The sequence below is a fragment of the Gavia stellata genome, chromosome 14, assembly GCF_030936135.1.
Source record: "Gavia stellata isolate bGavSte3 chromosome 14, bGavSte3.hap2, whole genome shotgun sequence".
NCBI classification, from domain to species: Eukaryota; Metazoa; Chordata; class Aves; order Gaviiformes; family Gaviidae; genus Gavia; species Gavia stellata.
Window position 1 is genome coordinate 2,929,539 of NC_082607.1, and position 21,296 is coordinate 2,950,834.

Genomic DNA, 21,296 nt, shown 5'->3' on the forward strand with positions numbered 1-21,296 from the left:
ACCTCTTTTACCGAAGAGGATTGCTCATTTGTTTAAAAACAACCACCACCACAAGCCCAAGTTTCTGCCCCCTTTGTGTCTGTCGTCTTCTGACCAAAATGTCAGCTGCTGCCTTTCAGAGACAAACAAACCCTCTTTAGTCAGAATAAAACCCTATTCTGCCACGGAAAAAAACGATTTCGTAGTACCGCTCATTCTTTTTTTTGCTCGTAACTTTTAAGATTTCACATTTGGCCAATGTGAAGGATCTGGGCAGCGGGACCGGAGGTAGTAAATCAAGCTTTTGGTTGCAACATTGCAAGTTACTAATTCTTCGTGTTTCAGATATTCTGTGCTATTCCATTTAGGCATATTATTGTCTTTCCTTATGCCATCAGTATCCTGAGACCAACAGTCAGCTACGACTAGAGTACCTAGGGAGGAGTTAGTGCTGTGCATCAGTTTCTTTTTAACATTACCAACACAGTAGTGCAACAGAGATCCCAAATTGGATAGCTGATGGGTTTTAAGCAGTAATTTCCACTTCCACAATAAGGATGTTCATGATACTGTTGATTCCTCCTATCATTTCAACTGCATAACCTCAACAGTAGATACAGCTGTCTCCATTTGGTAAATGGACTTGATAAGCTGCTTCCCAATTTAAGAAGGTGAAGATATAACCGGTATGTTCCTTCTTTCACCCAGAGGACTGCAAAGCCCACGATCTGCTTGTCATTTTCAGACTTTTTATTGCCTTAGCGAAAAAGAAATACTTGGAAAGATTAAAGTGCAGTGCTGCTTCAAGAACCAAGCACTCAAGAAAATTGACACTTGCACGGTACATCTGTTCGTGTACTTTTAAATCTGCCAAAAACTCACCTATTAGAATATTTACTCTTACTCACTCCTGTTAGACCTATAGACTTGACAGAAGCATCATCTGCAGGGAAATGAAAAGAGGCATAGCTTCAGGAAACAGCTTCTGAAGTACAAGCAAGCTTGCTAGCATCAAAGCCTTTCATTGCTCCCTAAGGAGAGCGAGCGTCCTGACTCTGGTTTAAAGACTCTGTTCTGAACTACCTTTTCCCACTTTGGTTTCTTCAGAAAGATGTACTTCGTCGTTCATGTGCTGACAGATGCATTAGGAATAAACAATGCCGGGGAAGTTATCTTTCAGGGACAAAGCAAATGAGAGCCTTCGCAGAAAACCGATAAAAACGTCAATACGGGGCACTTCTGCTGTAGCGGTTATTCGAATTACAGAGCCAAAACAGCGAAACAGCAAGGGGGGCTTATCTCTGTCATCATAACACACCACAATATTAGCTTTATCTGTCATGGGAAGTCTATCCAAATGATGAACTAGCACTTAATGCGGGCTTTCGTTATCACCTTATGAACAAAGAACCATAAACCAAATCCTAACATGCCATGGGCCCAGAGAGCCATCCCCAACGTTTTCCTTCATCTGAAGAACTTCCAGAATTTCATCTGGAAACGAGTATCCCGGTGCCTGTGTATCAGCATGCGATGCCTGTCAGTAAGATGCTTGTCAGTACAATTACTAAGATGAAGTTGGAATAGAATATGCCCAATTCTCTCATACTGTTCTAAGGTCCAGCTGAAGAAGTTACACCGATCGGGATGCAATCTGCAAACTCGATTAGCACGTTACGTTGCCTGTTGGGGACGCAAGCAAACAAGAAACCCCTCTAAATTACCAAGCACGTGTGCGGTGCTAGTCTGAAGTGCCATACTTGGATATGTATTTTCAAAACTCTCAAGGATGGTTAAGTGTTATGTTACAGGACCTCATAAGCTGCTCTTCAGCCACTGTACTGCAGAACTAGTGTTGCTGCAATGATTTAAAATACCAGTAATGGTAATCTATCATTCAGACTTTTGTTTTACATATGGCAGGAAATAAACACTGAGATTGAAAAAACCCTGCAGAACAGCTGCACAGCATTATCCTATATAGCATTTTGTTAAACAGGAGTATAATTTACACTCTTTCTTCCTGAATATCCTGTAATATTGTCAAGTGTTTCAGGGCAAGAAAACATGACTACTTCGCTATGTGTTGTCTTGTCACCCTGAAGAGCAAAGGGCCAAAGCACAACATGCCCACAGGGATGACGTGGGTGTTGACTGCAGCTAGCTTCAGATGCACATCCTGAAGAGGATTCCGGCTTCCTTGAGGAAAGGGACTTGCATAATTGCTTGAATCTGGTAGTACTTCGTTCAAAATCAATTCCTTCGATTTGTTTGGCATATGAAATAGAAGCAAGACATAGCAAAATACGAATCATCAATGACAGTTTTTCTCGTACAAAGGTGGATGACTTAATTGACCGTGAAATCAAGAACTCTCATTATGAGTATTCTGCCTTTTGTCACGGGAATTTAAGTGGAAGAAGCAGGAAAATAGGGTCCAATGGTGGCAAATCACAGTACTATTTTTTTTTATTTCAGCAAAGCTCACAGAAAACAAGAGGTTTCATTGTCAGTGGCACAAATTTCCTATCTAGAGAGAACAGTAATAGAAAGCATTGTTAACCCAGTATAGAAAACCCTTTATAAATGATTTTTTTCAGAGTGAGCAGAATTACAGTTGAGCTCTATCTTACATTTGAAGGACAGTACTGTGATCTTTGCTCACAAACCTTAATTAATTTTAGATTGGTGGCCACTTCGACAGGCATGTAAAATACCACGCCTCCTTTGAGTAAGGCTGTAAGGACGTGTCTGCCGGCCAGGACGTGACATTTCAGCTCCGGCAGTGAAAGGATGAGTACCTACCACTTCCCTCCCGGTTACACAGAGGGCCTTCCCTCTCTCCTGGGTTTCCACTCTGAGTTTTAATGCCTAAACTCAAATATAGGCCCAACAGTTTGCTTTTGCGGGGTTACTCTGTAGAATAGATGGTAAGAGGTCTTTTGGGAACTAACTGAATTGTATAGCAGCCAGAACTGTGAAAATGGTTTGTTTTTTAAAACAGCTTTTAAACCTGCTACTATCCGTTATGCAGCTGGCATTTAACAATATTGCTAAAAGCTCCCCATGCCCAAGGACAACACAGAGACAGAAAAAAAACCTGAAAGAACAGAGCTCACTACCCATACTAAAAAAAAAGAACTGCAGAAGTGATTAGGCAGGAACAGACCAGACTGAGGAAAACCTAAAATCATGAGTTAATTCCAGTATTAAAGAAAAAAAGAATCAAAAAGGTGTTATTTCCCCAACACTCTGGATTTTCTGAGCTACACCTTGGACCTCCCACTGAAATTAAGGGCATTACTTACTGTACTGCATGAATAAGGATTCACCAGAATAGATTCTCATTTGGCATAAAAATCGAAAGATCAGGCTTTTTACCAGACTGTCAAGGTATCTGTTTCAAAAATGCTTGCTGAGGAATATTCAGATTAGAAGTTATACAGCATCAATAATATGGGCATGCACCTACATGCCCTGCTAAATTTATCTGAATGTGTCAGCACATCCATTTAATCAGATGAGTAAAGGGATTCAATGTCAACGACAACTGGGAAAGAAGAAATTCATTCCAGCCACTGCCTGCAATCAAGCTCACAGTTTAGAAATGGCACCTGGCAGTTGCCAAAAACCGCGTCAGACAGGGCTACCTCAAAACCAGGGCACATCTGGGAGATCTGCAAAGCTCGATTCCAAACACGCGAATACCTTTCAGGACGCAATGACAGCTGTGAATTTATGACAGTGTCTGGATAAAATGGAGGAAAGTTTGTGGAAAAATATATAACCAATACTTAAAACACTGAACAGAACTTTAGCATTCAGACTTTGACAAATAAAAACTGTAACTACATTCATAAACCCCTACATAGTAGTGTAAAAATCTAATCCCATTGCTACTGTGAGAATATCAGAAAGTCGCGTTCTGCAGCTATCAGGTTTCCCATATCCATCTAATTTGTTACAACACTTATGACTGCTTCTTTATATTAATAATTTATTGACAGTAATTCAAATTTTTCAGTTAGCCTTTCAAAGGTTTTTCAGCTCTTTTGGTCAGAAAATGGAAGATTCAGCAATCTGAAGTCACATAATGAAAACTGCTTTAGTTTAATTTCAGATTTCAAAGGGGTTCAAGCAAAACTCATAAAAAGCCCGTTATTCTATTTGGATCCCCAATTTTTAGTCCACCTACCTGAGTAAAAATGGGGAAAAAAAAAATAAACAGGACTGGTGAGCAAGCAACTCTGAAGAATTAGCTGTCTGTGTAACAGGACATTTGTTTTCCATTCTTGGATACCTGCTCAAAAAGACTTTGCTACAGAGCAAGAGTTATTCTGAAAAGTCAGAAGTTATCCTAATCAAGGCCAAACTGCTATAAGCAAAACCTTTCCTCACACAGTTCTTTCATTTACCGAAAACAACATTCGAAATCTCTTGACACTGCAAACTGTAGCCATGACATACTACAGTCATCCTTCAGGAAGGTCTACTTCACCTTGGGCTTTCTTTTTTGGACCGAAGAACACTGGAGAGCAACACGCCGTTCTCTTGAAACCTACACGTTACGCGGGGTTTCTTTTTTGTCAATTAAAAAAAATAAATCACAAACTGTCTGAGGCATTTTTCTCTGATAAAGACGACAAGCTGAATGAGGTATCATCAGGCTCTGGGGATGCATGGTTGAAATCCATTTCTTCTAGTTCAGGAGGTAAGTCTGAGAGCAGTGCCTGTAAGGAAACAAATATTGCCGTACATTATTAGCTATGTGTTTTATGTCAGCATGAAATGGCTGTTAAACATCTAGTGAAAAAACTTCACTGAGCTTTTCATCAGTGTTGATATTGGTTGGTTAAAAATAAGGTCAGTATTGCTAGATACTGAAAGAAAAAACATTGTGGTAAGATGCGGTACCTTGTAACAACAATCCCAGAAGTTACTTAAGTTATTCTGGAAACAGCTCAAAACAGGTTTGTTTTTTCCAAACTGCACGAAACCAAATTCTTTATATTAATTTATTTTATTAAAATATTTTTAACATGCAAAAGCTTTAAAACTTATATAATCATGCTATACTGTGATCACGCAGGCGATAGAACTAGATACTGCGTACGAGACTGTTACTGTTTCAGTGATTTATTGATTTATCTCAAAGTTTTCAAGTTTACTTCTCTTTATATTCGGTTCACTTGGTTTTATGAAAAAAAAAGGAAAAGAACCATAAGCCAAATTTATTTTGGATGTAAAAGTGTCCTAAGTTTCTTTCTTGCAAGTTACAGTTTGTATTTTTACACCTGAAAAACTGCAGATTGTAAAAGCAAAAGGAAAAAAAAAAATACTTGTGGCTTCAAAAGCTCTTCCTAAATAAAGCACAAAGTGTTCCTCACACAAGGCATGATCCAACCGAGCATTAAAAGAAGTGCTATGTATTAAACGCAGTGCAGTAAAACTGAAGAAGCCTGGCTATTTTCCTAGATCTCACATCTTGGATCTCGCACCAGGCAAATCCCAGTCCCTCAGCGTCAGCATGTCACACTTCTTTGTCTATGTCATTGCTTGAGTAGATTGCAAGATCTTTTGTTTAAAGTTCAGCTTTTCTTTGTCCGTAAGATGTTCAGCACAACGCTGCCCTAATCATAATTCGAGCCTCTGCGCACTGTGGAATAAAACCAAGGGACTGACAGACCACAAAATGACAAACACACACCTTCCGTTATTAAAACCTACCTCAAGACTTACCTGCTGCTGTTCTTTATCATCTGATTTAATAGCAAGTATCAAACTCCGAGTAAACGTCTGTAGTTCAAAATACTTCTGCTTGTGATTCTCCAACTCACTCTCAATGAATCTGACTTCTTCATTCTGTGGGGGAAAATGACATAAAGTTCTGGAAATAATAAACAGCACCGCATCACTTTAATGATCGCTAAACATACTTGTGTTAAAACGAAACGTTTTTAGGGAAAATGAGTAAAAACGCGTTTGTTATGATTCCTGGAAAACCCACTGTTGAGTGAAGCCAAACATTCTACAGCTGTGGAATTACAGGGCAATGGACGTAGCCTTTGGATACAAATAGAGGTTTCTGATGAATGACCAGTAGCGTCACACTAAACCTGCAAATGGGTATGCCATCTGATGTCTCCTTATCCTCCACAAGAGACACATTACCTGCAGACAAGGCATTGCAGAACTACTGTCGTTAAAGCATTAGTGACTTGGGCCAAAGTTCAAATGAACCTTTTAAAAAAGCATGACCTCTAATTCCATTTTAAAATAAAGACAAACAAAGCCCAGGTCTCTTCCTAGAAGAAGTGATCTTGAAAAGGCAGGCTGACCGTGAGAAGAGACAGCAACTAAATGCCATTACTACAGCAGGAGACTTGACAGAAAGACCAGGGAAAACAACCTGAAAATTCCTCCAAGCTACCACAAATTAAAATATAGCATCCTCTAGCGCAGCTGAGTTTGACATGTATCACTAAGCGTCAGCTCACCAACCTCGCCAAGATCTCTCAGGTTACAGAATAAATAGGAATGTATTCACAAAATGGAGAAATAATGTGCATGCTGTAGCTAAAAAGGCATTTTTCCAACCTTTACATAAATACGTGTTACTGTTTGCAAATCACTTAATATAAAAATAACAAATGTCTTAATTAAAAATTCAGATTTGGTAAGTACTTTGGTTTATTCCAAATATCTCTTCTCCTTCAAACTTACCAATTGATTTGTATGCAGGATCAAAACGCTAAATCTGTTGATCAGGGTAGAGCTAAAATTAATTTTCTCTGGTTATTTACCTGTGCAAAGATCATGTAACCTAAATAAACAGTTCACTTTTCATTATCAAAGTCATTGTGCGTTTTTGCAAAAGGTGTCTGCATAGTAGCACCAAATGCGCATCCTCCGTAAGATAATAATGAAAAAAATACGCATATAGAAATCATTAGCCATGCACAACCCACCTAGAAAGTAAGCATTCGGGTTCACAGATAATTCACGTTAGGTGTTGCATTTACCGAGGGATATCAGAGGCAAGAAAAAACCCACCCCTGCTTATGCAACCGTAGGATTAATTAGGTTGGCAGTTCCGCATACAAAATGTTCCTTGATGGCTGGTTTTGGTAGTAGCAAATAATTACATAAGCAAATTTCAACAGTGAACTTACAAGCTGGCATTTTGTTTTAATGATGAAAATATATATATTTTTAATAACATAGAACTATGCTCTGATATTCATGCTAACACTTGCTAGACTGGGTGTAATTCAGCTTCAGTTGATATGAAAAAGTGAGACTACGTGACGAACTGGAAGGTTGTAACAAGCCTTTAAAAATCGTCGTCATTTTGGGTTTTTTTTCCCAGAAAATTCATTTTCTTCAGTCAAAATATTACTCACCGTACTATTTCAGGTTGTAACAGCTCTGAGAATAAGAGAGAAATATTTGGGCTTTCCTAAGAAAATCAGCTGAATGCATTTCTTTCAGATGGAAACACGAAGTTGCCTATTTAGCAATGGATTCTGCCCAGCCAAAGAAGGAATTCAGCTTTACGCCGAAAACACAGGCACAGAGACTAATCACTAATGTCAAACAACAAACCAACAAACAAGGTTCTGTAGGGCATGCTGTCACAACAAGCCTTTCACTGCGGTGACAGGTGACATTAAGAAAAGGTCATTCCCTCTCCATAGTCATTCTCCACTGCCCTTACCAGGAAAACGATTTTGGTTCTGAAAAGATTATCTACTTATTACTTTGGTAATTATCATTAGTAGAACATACCTGCTTTCTAAGTAAAAAAATCAGCTACCTAGATAAAACCATGCTCAATATACAATACAGAGCCGTGGCCACCCTTACCAGAGCAGGAACACACGCGTGACCTTTCCCATTTGGCAGAAGACAGCGGCTGTCAGGTATCCAACTGCTTTTCCTCCCTCCCACAACTACTGCTTCCAGACATGTTCTGCGCTACATTGCGAGAACGACTTCTTCTCAGAACCCCCCATTTTATTAGAGAAGCCCAGCTGATATGTCCCTTTCCAGAGCTGGCAGCATCATGCTGCATGTAAAAGCGTGCTGTAACACTCCAAAGAACAATTCTCACCCCAAAAAAGTTTTGGCTGAGAGGCTAAAAAAATTGCTTTGTTTTGGGGCACGTGGTGGGAGCTGCAGATGGCTACAGCTAGAGTAATGTAACTGCTCTGTAAAATGGGATTTTTCCTGCGTCCCTCCAGGTTGAAATACGGGTAATCTGGCTGTAAATGGGATGAGAAGATGTGACTGAGGGGATGATGTGCGGAACCACGACTTCCTGAGGAAAGCGGAGGGGTCCCAGGCTCCCACAAGCCTGTGCTGAATTCCTTGCGGATACACCCCTCTGAACTGCCTGTGACGGACTAACCAGTTTCACATCTCATAGCCTAATTACTCACCTTGTAATCCAAAAGAGAACTCATCTGATCCACTTCAGAATTACTTATCATATCACTTTCTTCATCATCTATAATTTCTATTTTCTGAAACAGAAGGAAACAGTTCATTCCAAATATTCGCATGCATAGGTTAGACGAACAAACAACAATCCGTATCTCGAACTGCCACGAAAGGCTGAAGGTAACAGGACCTTTTGCTTGCTCATGAGAAATTCTGAGTTGTGGAGCCCCCATTAGATGGCAATCATGCACCTCAGCCACGAGATGCGGGAAGAATCCCAACGGAACGGGCCGTACTCAGCGCTGCCGTGGTGACTCAGGCTGTTCACAGGGGAGCAGCGCTAGGTCACCGTGCTTTTGGCATAAAGTTGCACACTATATCTCATTACAGCCTGCAAAAGCCTGCACTTTGTTCTGGGAGCCTTGTGTTGAAGACCTGCAGGGCGCAGGTTAGGGAAGTTTATGCCTCTGGAGCAAAACAGACATTATGGCAAGTGACAGGCAAGTCCTAACTGACCTACTTCTTGCCTAAAATAATGAAGAGGTCTCCCTTGGCCTTCTTTGGCCGTGGTGCAAGTCAAATGCCCTGAACAGCAGAGGATGTTGATACAAAGGGAAGTGCCAAATGCATACACACGGCCATTTTCACTTAATTCACAAAAATTCTTGGGAGCTTTTTATATTGGGTTTCTGAAGATACCTAAAGCACAATGTTAAAGGCCAAAGCTTAATGCTGTTTAGAACTTAGAAATACATTCCAACCGTAAAATCAAGTTTTAGAAGATTCACTTTTCCATTATTTACGACTTGCATGTTCTGGTTGTCTTCCCAACAGAAAACCTTACGTAAGAAAATTACATTACAAGGTTATTTCAATAGGAGAAAACACAAAAGGTACACAACTTTAGTGCACCTATGAGATTTTAATTTTTATTTGTATCTAAGCTAGATCTCAAACAGATGGAATGAATTTTAATTAGATAGTGATAAGAATGGCATTTTTACCAAGAACTCGGGAGGATGACTGCCCAGATGAAACTATAAATTCCACTATATTTTTGAGAGGGAAGCAGTAGTAGTGTAAGAAGAGGGGTTTGGGGTTTTCTCTCTTTTTTTTTTTTTTTTTTTAACTATTTTTCATTGTTTCAACAGTTGTAAATATTTATGAGACTGTATATAATAAGTTAAAGCAATTTTACTATGTTTTTCAGTATACTGTTTAACGCAATGTAGGCGAGGGCCCACACTGGCACAATACACTTTAATGGTTAGTTCTTGAGGTGTTATTTTAAAGGAGGTTTCTTCTCTGCAGCATATGTGTGCGTCTTCTGTCTGCCCGCTGACCACCCATCAGGAATTTCCTTCTAATCGCCAAGGAGAAACCCTTCAAGAGAGGTTAACAGTCTCTCGCTAGTAGTACCCAGCAAGCTCACAAGTCTGTGTTGAAGGCAGGGAAACCGCATTTTCTGTGCTTCAGTGTCTGACAACACAGCTGAAGTGATAACATGTCAAAGGCTTAATGTCACAAAGATCTGCTGCTGTATCATACCCTGAGTAACAACGTGGTTCAAATATTTTTGGGTTTAGACTCAACTTGAGGAAAGAGTCTCTAAATAAATGCCAAACATTCACACTATCTTTCTTATAATGATACATTTTAAGATAGTAGGGGAACGAACAGATTAGAATTTCAAATAAGAAAACCGTCTCTCTTATGCAAGTCCAATGTATGTTAGTCCAATTTTAACTGCATACATTTTAAAAATTTTGTTACAGTGTTTTCAGAACAGAGTATGAAAAAAATACTCCTCTTTTTCCACCCCTCTTACTATATCAAATTATGTAACGCTGGAGTTCAGGTAGACTGGAGAACTGAGTCCCTCGGACATCAGCTTTGTCATTTTACATTCTGCATCTCCGTAAATGCAGCAGCCTGAAACTCAGAGTGATTACATCTAAGGTCACAGCAGGCCATTAAGGTAAAGAGAAGGGAAAAAGGCAGCTGCTTCCATTCAAGCAAACACAGAAAATACAGCCGTGGGATTTCAGTTTATGTAAAAGATGATCATCTATTAACAAAAGAAAGAAAATGTTCTCTGTCTCTCTGTATATAGAGGGAAGGGAATCTCTTGTTCGTTTTCCCACTTCAGTTTGTGTGTGACTAATGTGTTCTTGTCACGTTCTGAGCTACCCTCTTTTAATGTCTGACTGCAACAGGAGTGCAACTGGGAACTGGAACCATCACCTGTTCGTTCTGCAGATAACTTTTAAGATAAAAATTACCCTATCACTTGCGGTCTTCTCTCCTCTTCCTCCTCTCCTTTCTTCTAATTTGAGAGAAGGCAGGCTAAACAAAGGGGATATATTGCATTATTTGCCATGACTCCTCCCTCTGTCTTTCCTTCCTTGTCTCACTGCAGTCAATTAAAACCAGCAAGAACAACTGTATTTGACTCAGTGTGAATGCAAGTGAAAAAACAAGAAACATCTCAATAACGCCCTGTCAAGGGTATGTGAACGAAGAGTGCATATCCACCCCAGTCCAATCTCACATATTCAAGGTTAGCTACAGAGAGGAAGCACTAGAGACATCTGACTTTTCTTAAAAGCTACAGAAAACCATTTTCAATTATTATTCTGGGTTTTTTATTCTTACTGTTTTACTGTACTAGGTGCTTACAGAGTACTACCCAAGCATCGTGCTTTGCACTCTAGAAAAAGAACACTGGATTGTAACAATACAGAAAAAGCTGTAGAATTCAATTTCTGCTGAACGTACATAGCTCTACTGTTTGAGTACTTTTAGTACAGTTTCAACCAAGAAGGAAGGACTCTTAGCACACTCGACTGAAGTTTTCACCTAGTGAAAAACACCAGTGTTGGGCAATAACCTCAACATTAGCAATTAAGGAGGTCACATTAGTGGAAAAGGAAAGGTATACATACCACATTATCAGTAGATACTGGGTGCTGGTCATCATCTTTGTGACCAATTTCTTCATTTTGAAGGGCGTCATTTGTCTCTTCTGCAGAAATAAATTAGTTTTTCAGATTTCATTCAAATTTTATGCTGAAGGAACATTAATAGTCTTTACTACTAAATATGTCACATTTGCTAGATACAAGTGCAAAGTCATATTATCAATGTCTATTCATAAAAAACCACTGTATGTGTTATTAAAAAAGACATCATATCACAAGTATTTCAGGGCAAAGACATGCCAATCGCTACTTGAAACAATAGGAAAACTATCAGTTACTCTCTTGCAACGTACCAAAACCTCCCTATTTTTAGGTTCGGGTTGGAATATTCAAAAGGTGATGAAGAGTTTCACATCAGAGGTGCACAGAACCTTTTTTAAAATTATTTATTAAAATAAATTCATATATGAAAAATCCTGCATGCCCTGAAATTATAGGGTACTTATCAGAATCCCACCTCCTCCTTGCAGGCACTGACTAGTTTTGAACCAAAAGCTGATCAAGCAGATTATTTCATTCTTGCATGGCAAATGTTTATTCCTAGTGAATCTAAGCTGCTGTCTTATGGACAAGCAAAGTCCATACTTGAAAACAGAGCAAATCTTACCCTTAAATTTCAGCCACAAGCACTAGATGATTCTATCAGCCCTAACTATGGCCAATGTGGAAAACCAAGAAAGATAACCATATTCATCCCTATGATTACGTATGTTTCTCAGATTTACTTCAATTCTCCACATTTAATATACTGTCAAGAAGAAAATGGTTGATAGAAACAGCGAATCAGAAAATAAACCAAAACACAGAGGTAAGACAGCTATGATAAAAAACTTCAATGGTGTCCTTAACAGCTAGGCTATTCACTGGGAACACACTGCTTCCAAGCGCTAGTAAAATGACGCAGTTCTGCAGAGGGTAGAGCCTGCATTAATAGGGTCCAACAGCCCGGCTGCCTGAAGAGGAGAGGAGGCACGGTGAGCGAACGGGCAGCAGACGTTCATGTGGGGCACTGAAAGAGAGGGCCGATACTGATGCAGGGGTGTAGCACTTCCACGCAAACACACGGGTAACAGGATCTAACTGGAGATTACCAACAGTTGCAAAGAGAGGATAATATTTAGGCCAGACCATCCAGACACAGTTACTGTTATAAATAACTTTTCTACCAGTAAAATATCTCTAACTGAGCAAATTTTATTTGAAGTTGTTTCGAATAAATTTAATCTGTCACAGGCCACAACTTCAGAGGAAAATTTCTGCTAGCAGCAAAAGCAAATGGGTCCAAATGGGAGAACCGTAAAAGAGGGAGCAATATACGACCCCATCGTTAGACTCAGAGCAACAAAGGTCATTGAAGATGCACCTCGGGGACTCTGAAGCAGCCTAAAGCACCAGTCACTCGGTAACCCTGACAGTCACCACTTGCATTCAACAGTCGAACAAAGCAACTCCCTACAGCACTTTCAACTCTTTAAATATTCATCCTCAGCTAATATAAACTGGCACAGCTATAATGGCCTCCACAGAGCTGTGTTCATTTACACAAAGTATGGATTCAATAACATACGTTTAAAAAAGGTAAGGCATTATGAGAACTTTAATGCTTAATTTTGCATCAGAGTACAGCTTTTTTTTTTTTAAAATATTTGGACACTACATTTTAAAAGCAAGTGCCATCAACGCTTTCACTCTAATGAGGCAACTAAAACCATCTTTTTCCTGTCTTTGAGAGCGGTTTTTTGTTGTGTTTTTGGTTTTTTTTATAGGTTAGGACCAAAAGTTATAGTTCTCAAACAGTAAAACAAATCACATATCCGTGACTGAATAGTACTCATGATTATTGGTGGAAATATTTTCCAGGACGTTCACAATAAGCTGAGCTGCAGCAGTGCAACCTACTCCTTTGAACTGGAGAAGTGGATAGAAATAATTCCTGTGGTAGCATAAAGGAATGAAAGTTGGATTCCTGGATGCTGTGGAAATCCTATAGTTTTCTTGCACTTCCTTAAGCTTTGACGCTAATAAGCTACTCGTAGTCTTACAGCCTTATCCTGTTTTATGAAAGCCTCGTTCAATAAATGTGGTGTTATTCCTCACTTTAAGCTACAGAGAAGTCAGACTCTCCCCTGTCACCACTTTCTTTCAAGCAGATCAGACTACGTCAGTTCCTTCCACACCTCAGGCAAATCAAGGACTCTTCGATTCTGCATCGCACTTGGCTTTCAATCACTCGACCCATTTCTTTATCATCTTATTCTCTTTACAGTAGAATATGACAAAGCTATCACAAATTCACTCCTAGCAGTTCTCCATTTTTCTAGTTGTTTCCTTTAAATTGTTCAGACAAAATGACAAGATCAGGTCTGGCATATTAAGCTGCAATAGCCTGCACTAGATCTTTTAGTTTAGAGAGCAAAGGCTTTATTGATCTCTTCTAATCAGAAGCACTGGGAGCAATTAGTTGAGCTTGTGAAGCTAGTGACTGTGCGGAGCGGCAGTTCATCTGCCCTAGGCCCAGAGTACTAACGTACAAGAGGGAAAGGGAGAGATCGATTTAATGTGGTCATGCGGTTCTGGGAGGTGGAGTAAAAGGGAATTAAGTTCGAGACAATTATCACTCAAGATCATGCAATTTACTGAGAACACACAGGCACCCCATGTGCAGTTCTAAGGCTCTCTGAGTAGTCCCCTGCTACCGACTTTGATCTTTCCTGTTGTTTGTATTTGCTTGTCAGAGACCATATACGCACCGCAGACAGCTCAATGGCAGAAGCTCTGCTCTGCTTTGACATACCGTGAAGCTCTTTAGATCAAGACCAAGTCTGAGCTAATACATCTTCTGAACGTATCTCATCAGCGTGAGTTTAGTATCAGGCAAACTGTAAGTACACAGCTCTGGTCAGCTCAAGGTGAGCAGGTTCGCACGCGTTAGCGCTTGCTTGGACGGGAATCGCTGGTGCGATTCAGGCAAACAGGAATGGACATCCAAGCTGGCTGTGTACAACTGGCCAGTTAACAGAGGGCATTTTTCAAAACCTGGCTTCCTAGGGAAGCGGGACTTAGACATTTGTACTGTCTATCTCTCAGTCGCACCAGCAAATTGTGAACTCGTCATTTAACTTCCAATGAATCTGGCAGAAACAGAGGTCTTACGATAAAAGGTTTCTGCAAGCTTTGTGAAAACAAACCCAACAAATTTCATAGAGAGAGAGGTAGACGGAAGAGACCGAACAGTACTTTCAGTATGGCCAAGTAGATAACTTGCAACTGTTAGACACGCTTTCAGACATTTTTGAATGTGTACAACAGAGAATCCAAAGCATGCACACTGCACAAAATTAAAATATATGCACAGTAGTAACTGCATTTTCAAATACCTTGTGAGCTTCCTTCAGATAAGCAGATTGATACTTCATCATTCCTATCATTATCATCCCCCACTTCAGTAGCAGTTTCCTCTCCCGGATTAAGTGCTGATTTAGAAACAAATTCAGATTGATCAGAGAAATCAGCAGGACCTCCTCTAGGGGGTGGGACCTCAATCCCCATTAAACGATATTTCCGTCTTCGATTCCCAATCCAAGTCTTGTAAGAGAAATAAACATGAATGCTATCAGAAACTATAACAAAAGCAACAGGCCCACAACCAAGTGAAATTAGCACATCTATATGATAGGAACAAGAGCGTAGCCAGCAATTCAAGGGAGGTGATTACTCCCCCATATTTGACCCTCACGAGGCTGCTTCCCGGAATACTGTGTCCAGGCTGAGTCCTCCAATACAAGGGAACAGGGAAGGAAGGTGCACAGCAAAAGGAAAAGAAGCAACAGTCACAAGTCGCAGCGAGGGAAGCTCTGACTGGAATTAAGGAAAAAAAGTGCTTTACAGTGAGGCACTGGAACGGTTTGTCCATAGGAGTTTTGGCATCTCCAACCTTGGAGGTACTCAACATTTTACTGGACAACATCCTGAGAAACCTGACCTAACTCTGAAGTCAATCCTGCTCTAAATAAAGAGTAGGACTAGGCGACCTTTTAAGGTCTCCCCCCGCCTAAACTATTCAACGAATTTAACGTGAGATCTTTGATACAGGTTCTCCCGCTCTGCAGCTTCCGTAAGGGGACTAAAGCATCCAATGACCCAAACGGCCCACCTGTTCTGGGACTTCCTACAGCACGGAAGAAATTGTCCAAGGTGATAGCTCTACACCACTCCACTTTGATGACAGATCATAGCTTGGCAGAATTAAGTTCAGAGCAATATTATCCTTCAGTCCTCTTTGGTTGGCAGACAAGTCTTTAAGAAACATTGCTTGCAGTAAGGTATATAAGAGCATACTGTAAACAGTGGTGGGAAGTGAAACAGGTCCAGGACCAAGGAACCTGGAAACCCATTCGTGATCAGATGGGTACGGATGCTTTAAGTTTATTTTACATCAATAAAACTGACAGTTTCAAAAAAAAAAAAAAAAAAAAAAAAAAAAATCACATTCAAAATTCTCCACGTGGGTCTGTGTAACTGTTAATTGCTTTCTCTAATAAAGCCTATGCTAAAAATTATTAAAGACTCAAAATAGAGTTTAGCATGATGTAATAAGAACTGTCTGCAACTCTTCACCTCTTAACTCTCTCCCTTCCCTGAACATTACTCAGGCTTTTGACTCCTCATCCCATTTTGATTCTACTTAACAGCTCTTGTTCCCAGACACTTTGTTCCATCCAAGTCAGTTCTCCACTGGCATCCAAAAATCCTTCTCAGGGCCAGGAATCAATTTGCCAACTGCTAACTTCTAGTCTTCTTGACCTGGCTCTCCTCCCCTTCCACACCATCTAAACCACAATAAATAGGAGCAGTGCTGACAGCACTAGTGGGACCATTCTCATCGCTCCAGGACCCGACCACATGCTGGCCCAGGATGGATAACGGTGGCGTTTGGCCATGCAAGCTGTCACCATACAGAGTGTGCTTGATTACTGTGATGACGATGTATGCACAGCATGGTCGTTACTAGATCCTGAATCACGCTTAGTGCTGGAATTTCTGGATTGCTAAAAATCAAACGTATCTAGAAAGCATGGGCAGCTTCTATTTTTGAAAATATATGATCAGGCATGGCAAAATGCACATCCTTTCCATAAGGTCTATGTCCCAACAGAGTTTACCAAATGCATTAAAATATGATAGGATTTTTTTCTTTAAAGATACACTAAACATTTCTCTGGCCTTATTTCAGAAATACCTGCATTGCTCCTCTTCCCCATCACACTTTATTTAACCACGGTTGCGGTATATAGCATGAAAAATTTTAGTAAAAAACTTTTTGCTTATACTACCTTGATTACCAAATAGAAAAATTAAGAAATACTAACAGCAATCCCATCTACTAAAGATAGTTTCATGCTCTGCCAGCCTTGGAAAAAAATATTTTTTAAAGCTGAATATATTTTAAAGCTGAATCTCTTTAACTAGCTAAAAGCTGACATGCTTAACACTATTTTTGGCAAATCATTTTTGTTGGGTGATATTTGCTTTCGCAGCTTGCTGATTTTCCTCTTTGAAGAATGCAAAGCAAGTACAGAGAGCTACCTAGGTACTTTTGTGAAAACATTATATAAAGTTTGGGGGAAAAAAAGAAAAAACCCAACCACACAAGTGGCCCCTTCCAGACCTATGTCTCTTTTTTCCAGTGTATTGCCATTCTTTAAATTTTCCTCATAATCTTATGATGGCAATACATAGTGCTAACAACTATAAAATTTAAAAGTGAATCGGCTAGTTTTTTTACTAAAAAATTCAGCAAAATATTGAGGCACTTGGAAAAGGTAGATCTTTCTTGTCTTTTTATGTACCTTTCAAAGCAGAAACTCTATCATTCAACATGCTGAATATGGCATAGAAGATGAACATATTTTTATAGTGTCTCACATCAAAATGAGAACGAAAAGTAATAAGGTTCCATATCCAGCACGCTACACTTAACAGTGAATATTCTGGAGCAGTACAATGATGAGTGTAAGAGCAGACTAGTATTTCTATGTAGGAAAGCAGCTTAATAATTCTCATTATCTCCCTAAAATACTACCTCCTTAAAAACTTCAGACAACATCTGTAAACTGCATGTGATCAGACTCATTAAGCCTACTTACAGCAGCCAGCAATGAACTCAGCAGCGACTTCCCCAGCTCCAACTGAACAGATGACCAGCAAGAGTGAGGGAAGAAAGGCTCGAGCCCAGGCAGAAGGAGCCAGCATACGTCTGCCCGCAGGCAGCTTGTAAGTAAGTGGACTGGCAGGGAGCCACTTGAAAAGCATGATTACGGCGCTCCCGACATTGAGGTCAGGGTGTCAAGGTGCTGGAAAGGTTCTAGGTTGGAACCTTCAGAAATCCCACTTAACTGAAAAAATAAAGATGGAATATTCTGAGTTGTTTTTCCAATGTCTCTGGATCATAAGCTGGATCCAGACCAGGCCTAGAGCCCCCAACGAGAAGAGCCGTTAGACAGCTGTGAAGGATGAGTGGTCCTTCTGCTGCAACTGCTCCGTTGTGCTGCTAAACTCGGACTGATGCACTACCTTCAGTGATCCAGCTTTTATCTGGTGAGCTGCTGGGAAATAGGAGGTGTTGTCTTTAGCCCGTGGTGGGTGCTTAGAAGTAGCTTTTGCTCTCTTATGTATGAAAGCTTTCTGTTCTACTAATAAAAAAAAATAAAAATTTGTCATGCATTTTTCTTATATTCCTCATAGATTTCTGCGGAGTTTGATAGCTGTCATCTGTCTTTCTCAAATATCTAATGTCTTGCTGCCAAGACGACTATTCTGCTTTCAGACGCTATTTTGGTATGAATGAATAAAATTAGTCAAGAGAAATATAAACAAAAATGTGTAAGTAACTACAAAAAACCCCAAACAAATGTAATCAGCAATAATTACTAAGTAAGCAAAGGAAATATTGTAAGCTTAATGAAGTATTGGCCAGAGTTCACATATTTAAATATGACATAACTATTTTTTGGTGTCTTGGGAACATATGAAAGATGTTTGAGGGTGCAAATGTGCATGATGCTAAGGTACAACCAGCAGTCACTTTGCAAGTCCACTTTCCTACTAGAAGTACAAAAACTATGGAATAAAATGCCCTGTTCAACCTTAAAAGATCAAATCCAGTGGAACTATGCATAGTGGCAAACATTATCTTTCCTTGTACTGGAAAACAGATTCAATACTTTCTTTGTACTGGAGATCTTTCAAGCCAGTATGACGTCATAAGGATCCATCCTTTGTGCTGCTGGAAAAGCAACATTTATCTGGATAAATCATGAATTTCCACTTAAAAAAACTATTAAAAGGGAAAAATGGGGACATGTGTTTCGTTGAATTAAAACAAGTGATATGATATGTATATATAAATATTTTACAGTTACAGATGTTTATATAAAATTATATTATTTATAGAATATATGTATTTGTTGTGTGTTATCATTTGATGTATATATATTTACTTGGTTTCATACATACATTTCACATACGCTACATTAATTTTTTTACATCACAAATGGAGAAACAGTTGCTAGTTGCACACTACCTAGAATTCACGGTACAGTGAAATACAGAGGCAACAAAGCACAAGTACTGAAAGTGGAGAGCTTTTTCAGAGGTGTCCCTCAGTCCAACTCTTCTTGGCTGAGCACACGGTACAGGTAGAGACGCTGCGGTTCACTCATGCCTTGCAGCTGACTGCATCATTGCTGCCTCCTGACTCCTTATGAGAAGGGGACCATGCTGCACACTAACCTCCAGGAATCAGTGTTTCCTACTGAGGAAAATGCAGGCTGGCAGGTAAGGAGAGAGGCACAATACGATGTGCCTATATAGATCCCAAAACAAATTTAGGATGGATCCTCTAGAGCACATGATGGAAAATACCTGTCCAACAGCTGGGACATGCACAATGAGCCTTAGGGAAAGGACAACAGGAAGCTCTGAAGATCACACATGTCCTGTAGCATTAATTCACGCCTTTCAAACAAAAAAATAGTGCGGCATGGTGCAGGACCAACCTCCACCTAATTCTTGCTACAATTCTCAAGTCTGCCATATGGAGGAACCAGAGGCAGAGGTAGGACAGATACTGGTAATGACACCAGTTACTATGAAAAGAAACCTTTTTCTTCATTTCTGTGTGTATGTTCTACTACAGGTTATGCCAGAGAGTCTTCCGGAGTTGATCAGAGCCTAGTACATCTGCCCTGAAGACAAAAGCATTTCAAGCGGATGCTACTGAAAGACGTGTACAGAACTTCATACTGTCATCCTGTGCGTGCCAATAAGGATGTTCCTAAGGGAACAAAGTAAGGGAGGCGAAGCACAAGTGTCAGTCTTACTGTCCTGTGAGTAAGGTATTTCATATCCAGGAGTCCATTTTGAGATACTGTCAGTGGAAACAGCTTCTCCTTTCAGAAAGCAAACTGAAGAGCTTGGAAAATAGGGAATGGCTTTGTTCTCTACAGAGAAAAGAGCAATTCTTTTCAGCCTCCAAAAGTACAATTTAATTTTTTATAATTCACATGTGCTCAGGAAAACAAGCAAGTTAATAACCAGATTAGTGTTCAATACTGAAAGTAGCTTTGGTACCATTTTGATAGACCAACCCAAGAGAGATGTCCGCAGAAGAAGAGTTTCAAATAAGGGCTCCTTTCAAATAAGGGCTCCTAGTTCTGCTTTTGTAGCAATGTCAGAATTTTAAGAAAGAGGTGGGAAAAGAGGACGAAGGCTGAAAGGACTAGTCACAATTGTCATGCCCGTTATGAGGGAAAGGAAGACTCTCATCATGTTTTTGTACTGACTGCAAAGACGGACTATTTTCTGAAGAATGGAAACACCCTGAGCGAATGAGACACCCACAGTTTGAGAGTGATGATGTATGTCTGGTAATTGGGAATATGGTGGCAACAAATGAAGCCGTACCGAACTTCCCAAACTCTGGAACAGATGATGTGGAGTGGTTCTCAGGAATCCTGTTATCTACACCAAATCTGTACTTTCTAAAGCAATCCTTCCTCAACAACACCTACATGGACTCTCAAATTGAAGCAACTCAGAATTCTTCGCAGTACCCTTTGCCCTCTATCACATCTCAACCTGGCTCCAAGACAGTCTTGAAAAATATTTTTTTCCTATTTTTGAGCATTTTCTTTCATATGTTTACAATTATTTTTTCTGATAAGCATTAATGAGAAATATTCTCCCTGTATCTTTAGAAAGGCTTTTTTGTTTCTTAATAGCAATATAATTAGCACTTTTCAGTCTTCTAGGATATCCCTAAAAAATGTAACACTTTTACTTAAAATCTTACTCAAGTCTAAAGAGAATGTCAAATGGCTCGTAGTGCTACTCCTGCTGCTGATCAATAAGACTCTTACCTGAGGGCTTTTTTCTATATATAGACTGCAGAAAGAGCAAGAGAGCACTTCCCAACATGGTCATTCATTATGTAATACGTGAAATCTATTTCAAGCTTCCTCATGAAATTTTTAAAGGCTTTCATCTGTCCTATTTTTGCTTCTGCGACAAGATAGGGGAAGACTCTAGATTTCTTACCCGCACTATTTCACAGTCAACATTTAATTCTGCAGCCACAGCTTCAATTTTCTCTCTGCAGACTGAGCCGAGGCTGGTCATGCCATTGTCCCAGTATTTCTTTAGGGTAGCTAAGTCTCGGTCACTAAATTGTGTGCGGTCCTGTAACTGTAAGATAAAAAAAAATACTGTTAGATTTAAAAAAATTCTGCTTATGCTGTTCATTTAATTTCCAGAGGTCTTGCATACAGTAAGACACACGTGTTATACTGTCTCCATGGCTCTTCTTCTCTTTTAACTCTCCCTTAAGAATTTTTT

The 21,296-nt window shown here is 39.7% G+C and overlaps 1 protein-coding gene across 1 annotated transcript in view; it reads right to left on the reverse strand.

Annotated features, from left to right (window-relative positions):
* Positions 1–4,459: 4,459 nt before the first annotated feature.
* HDX (highly divergent homeobox) overlaps positions 4,460–21,296 on the reverse strand; it is a 39,604-nt gene continuing 22,767 nt past the window's right edge. The window contains exons 4-9 of the mRNA XM_009815148.2: positions 21,000–21,146; positions 14,780–14,987; positions 11,367–11,446; positions 8,421–8,504; positions 5,719–5,841; positions 4,460–4,709 (exon numbers count right to left, since the gene is read on the reverse strand). Coding sequence (XP_009813450.1) covers positions 4,584–4,709; positions 5,719–5,841; positions 8,421–8,504; positions 11,367–11,446; positions 14,780–14,987; positions 21,000–21,146 — 768 coding nt within the window. The 3' untranslated portion in view covers positions 4,460–4,583. The remainder of the gene's footprint in view (positions 4,710–5,718; positions 5,842–8,420; positions 8,505–11,366; positions 11,447–14,779; positions 14,988–20,999; positions 21,147–21,296) is intronic.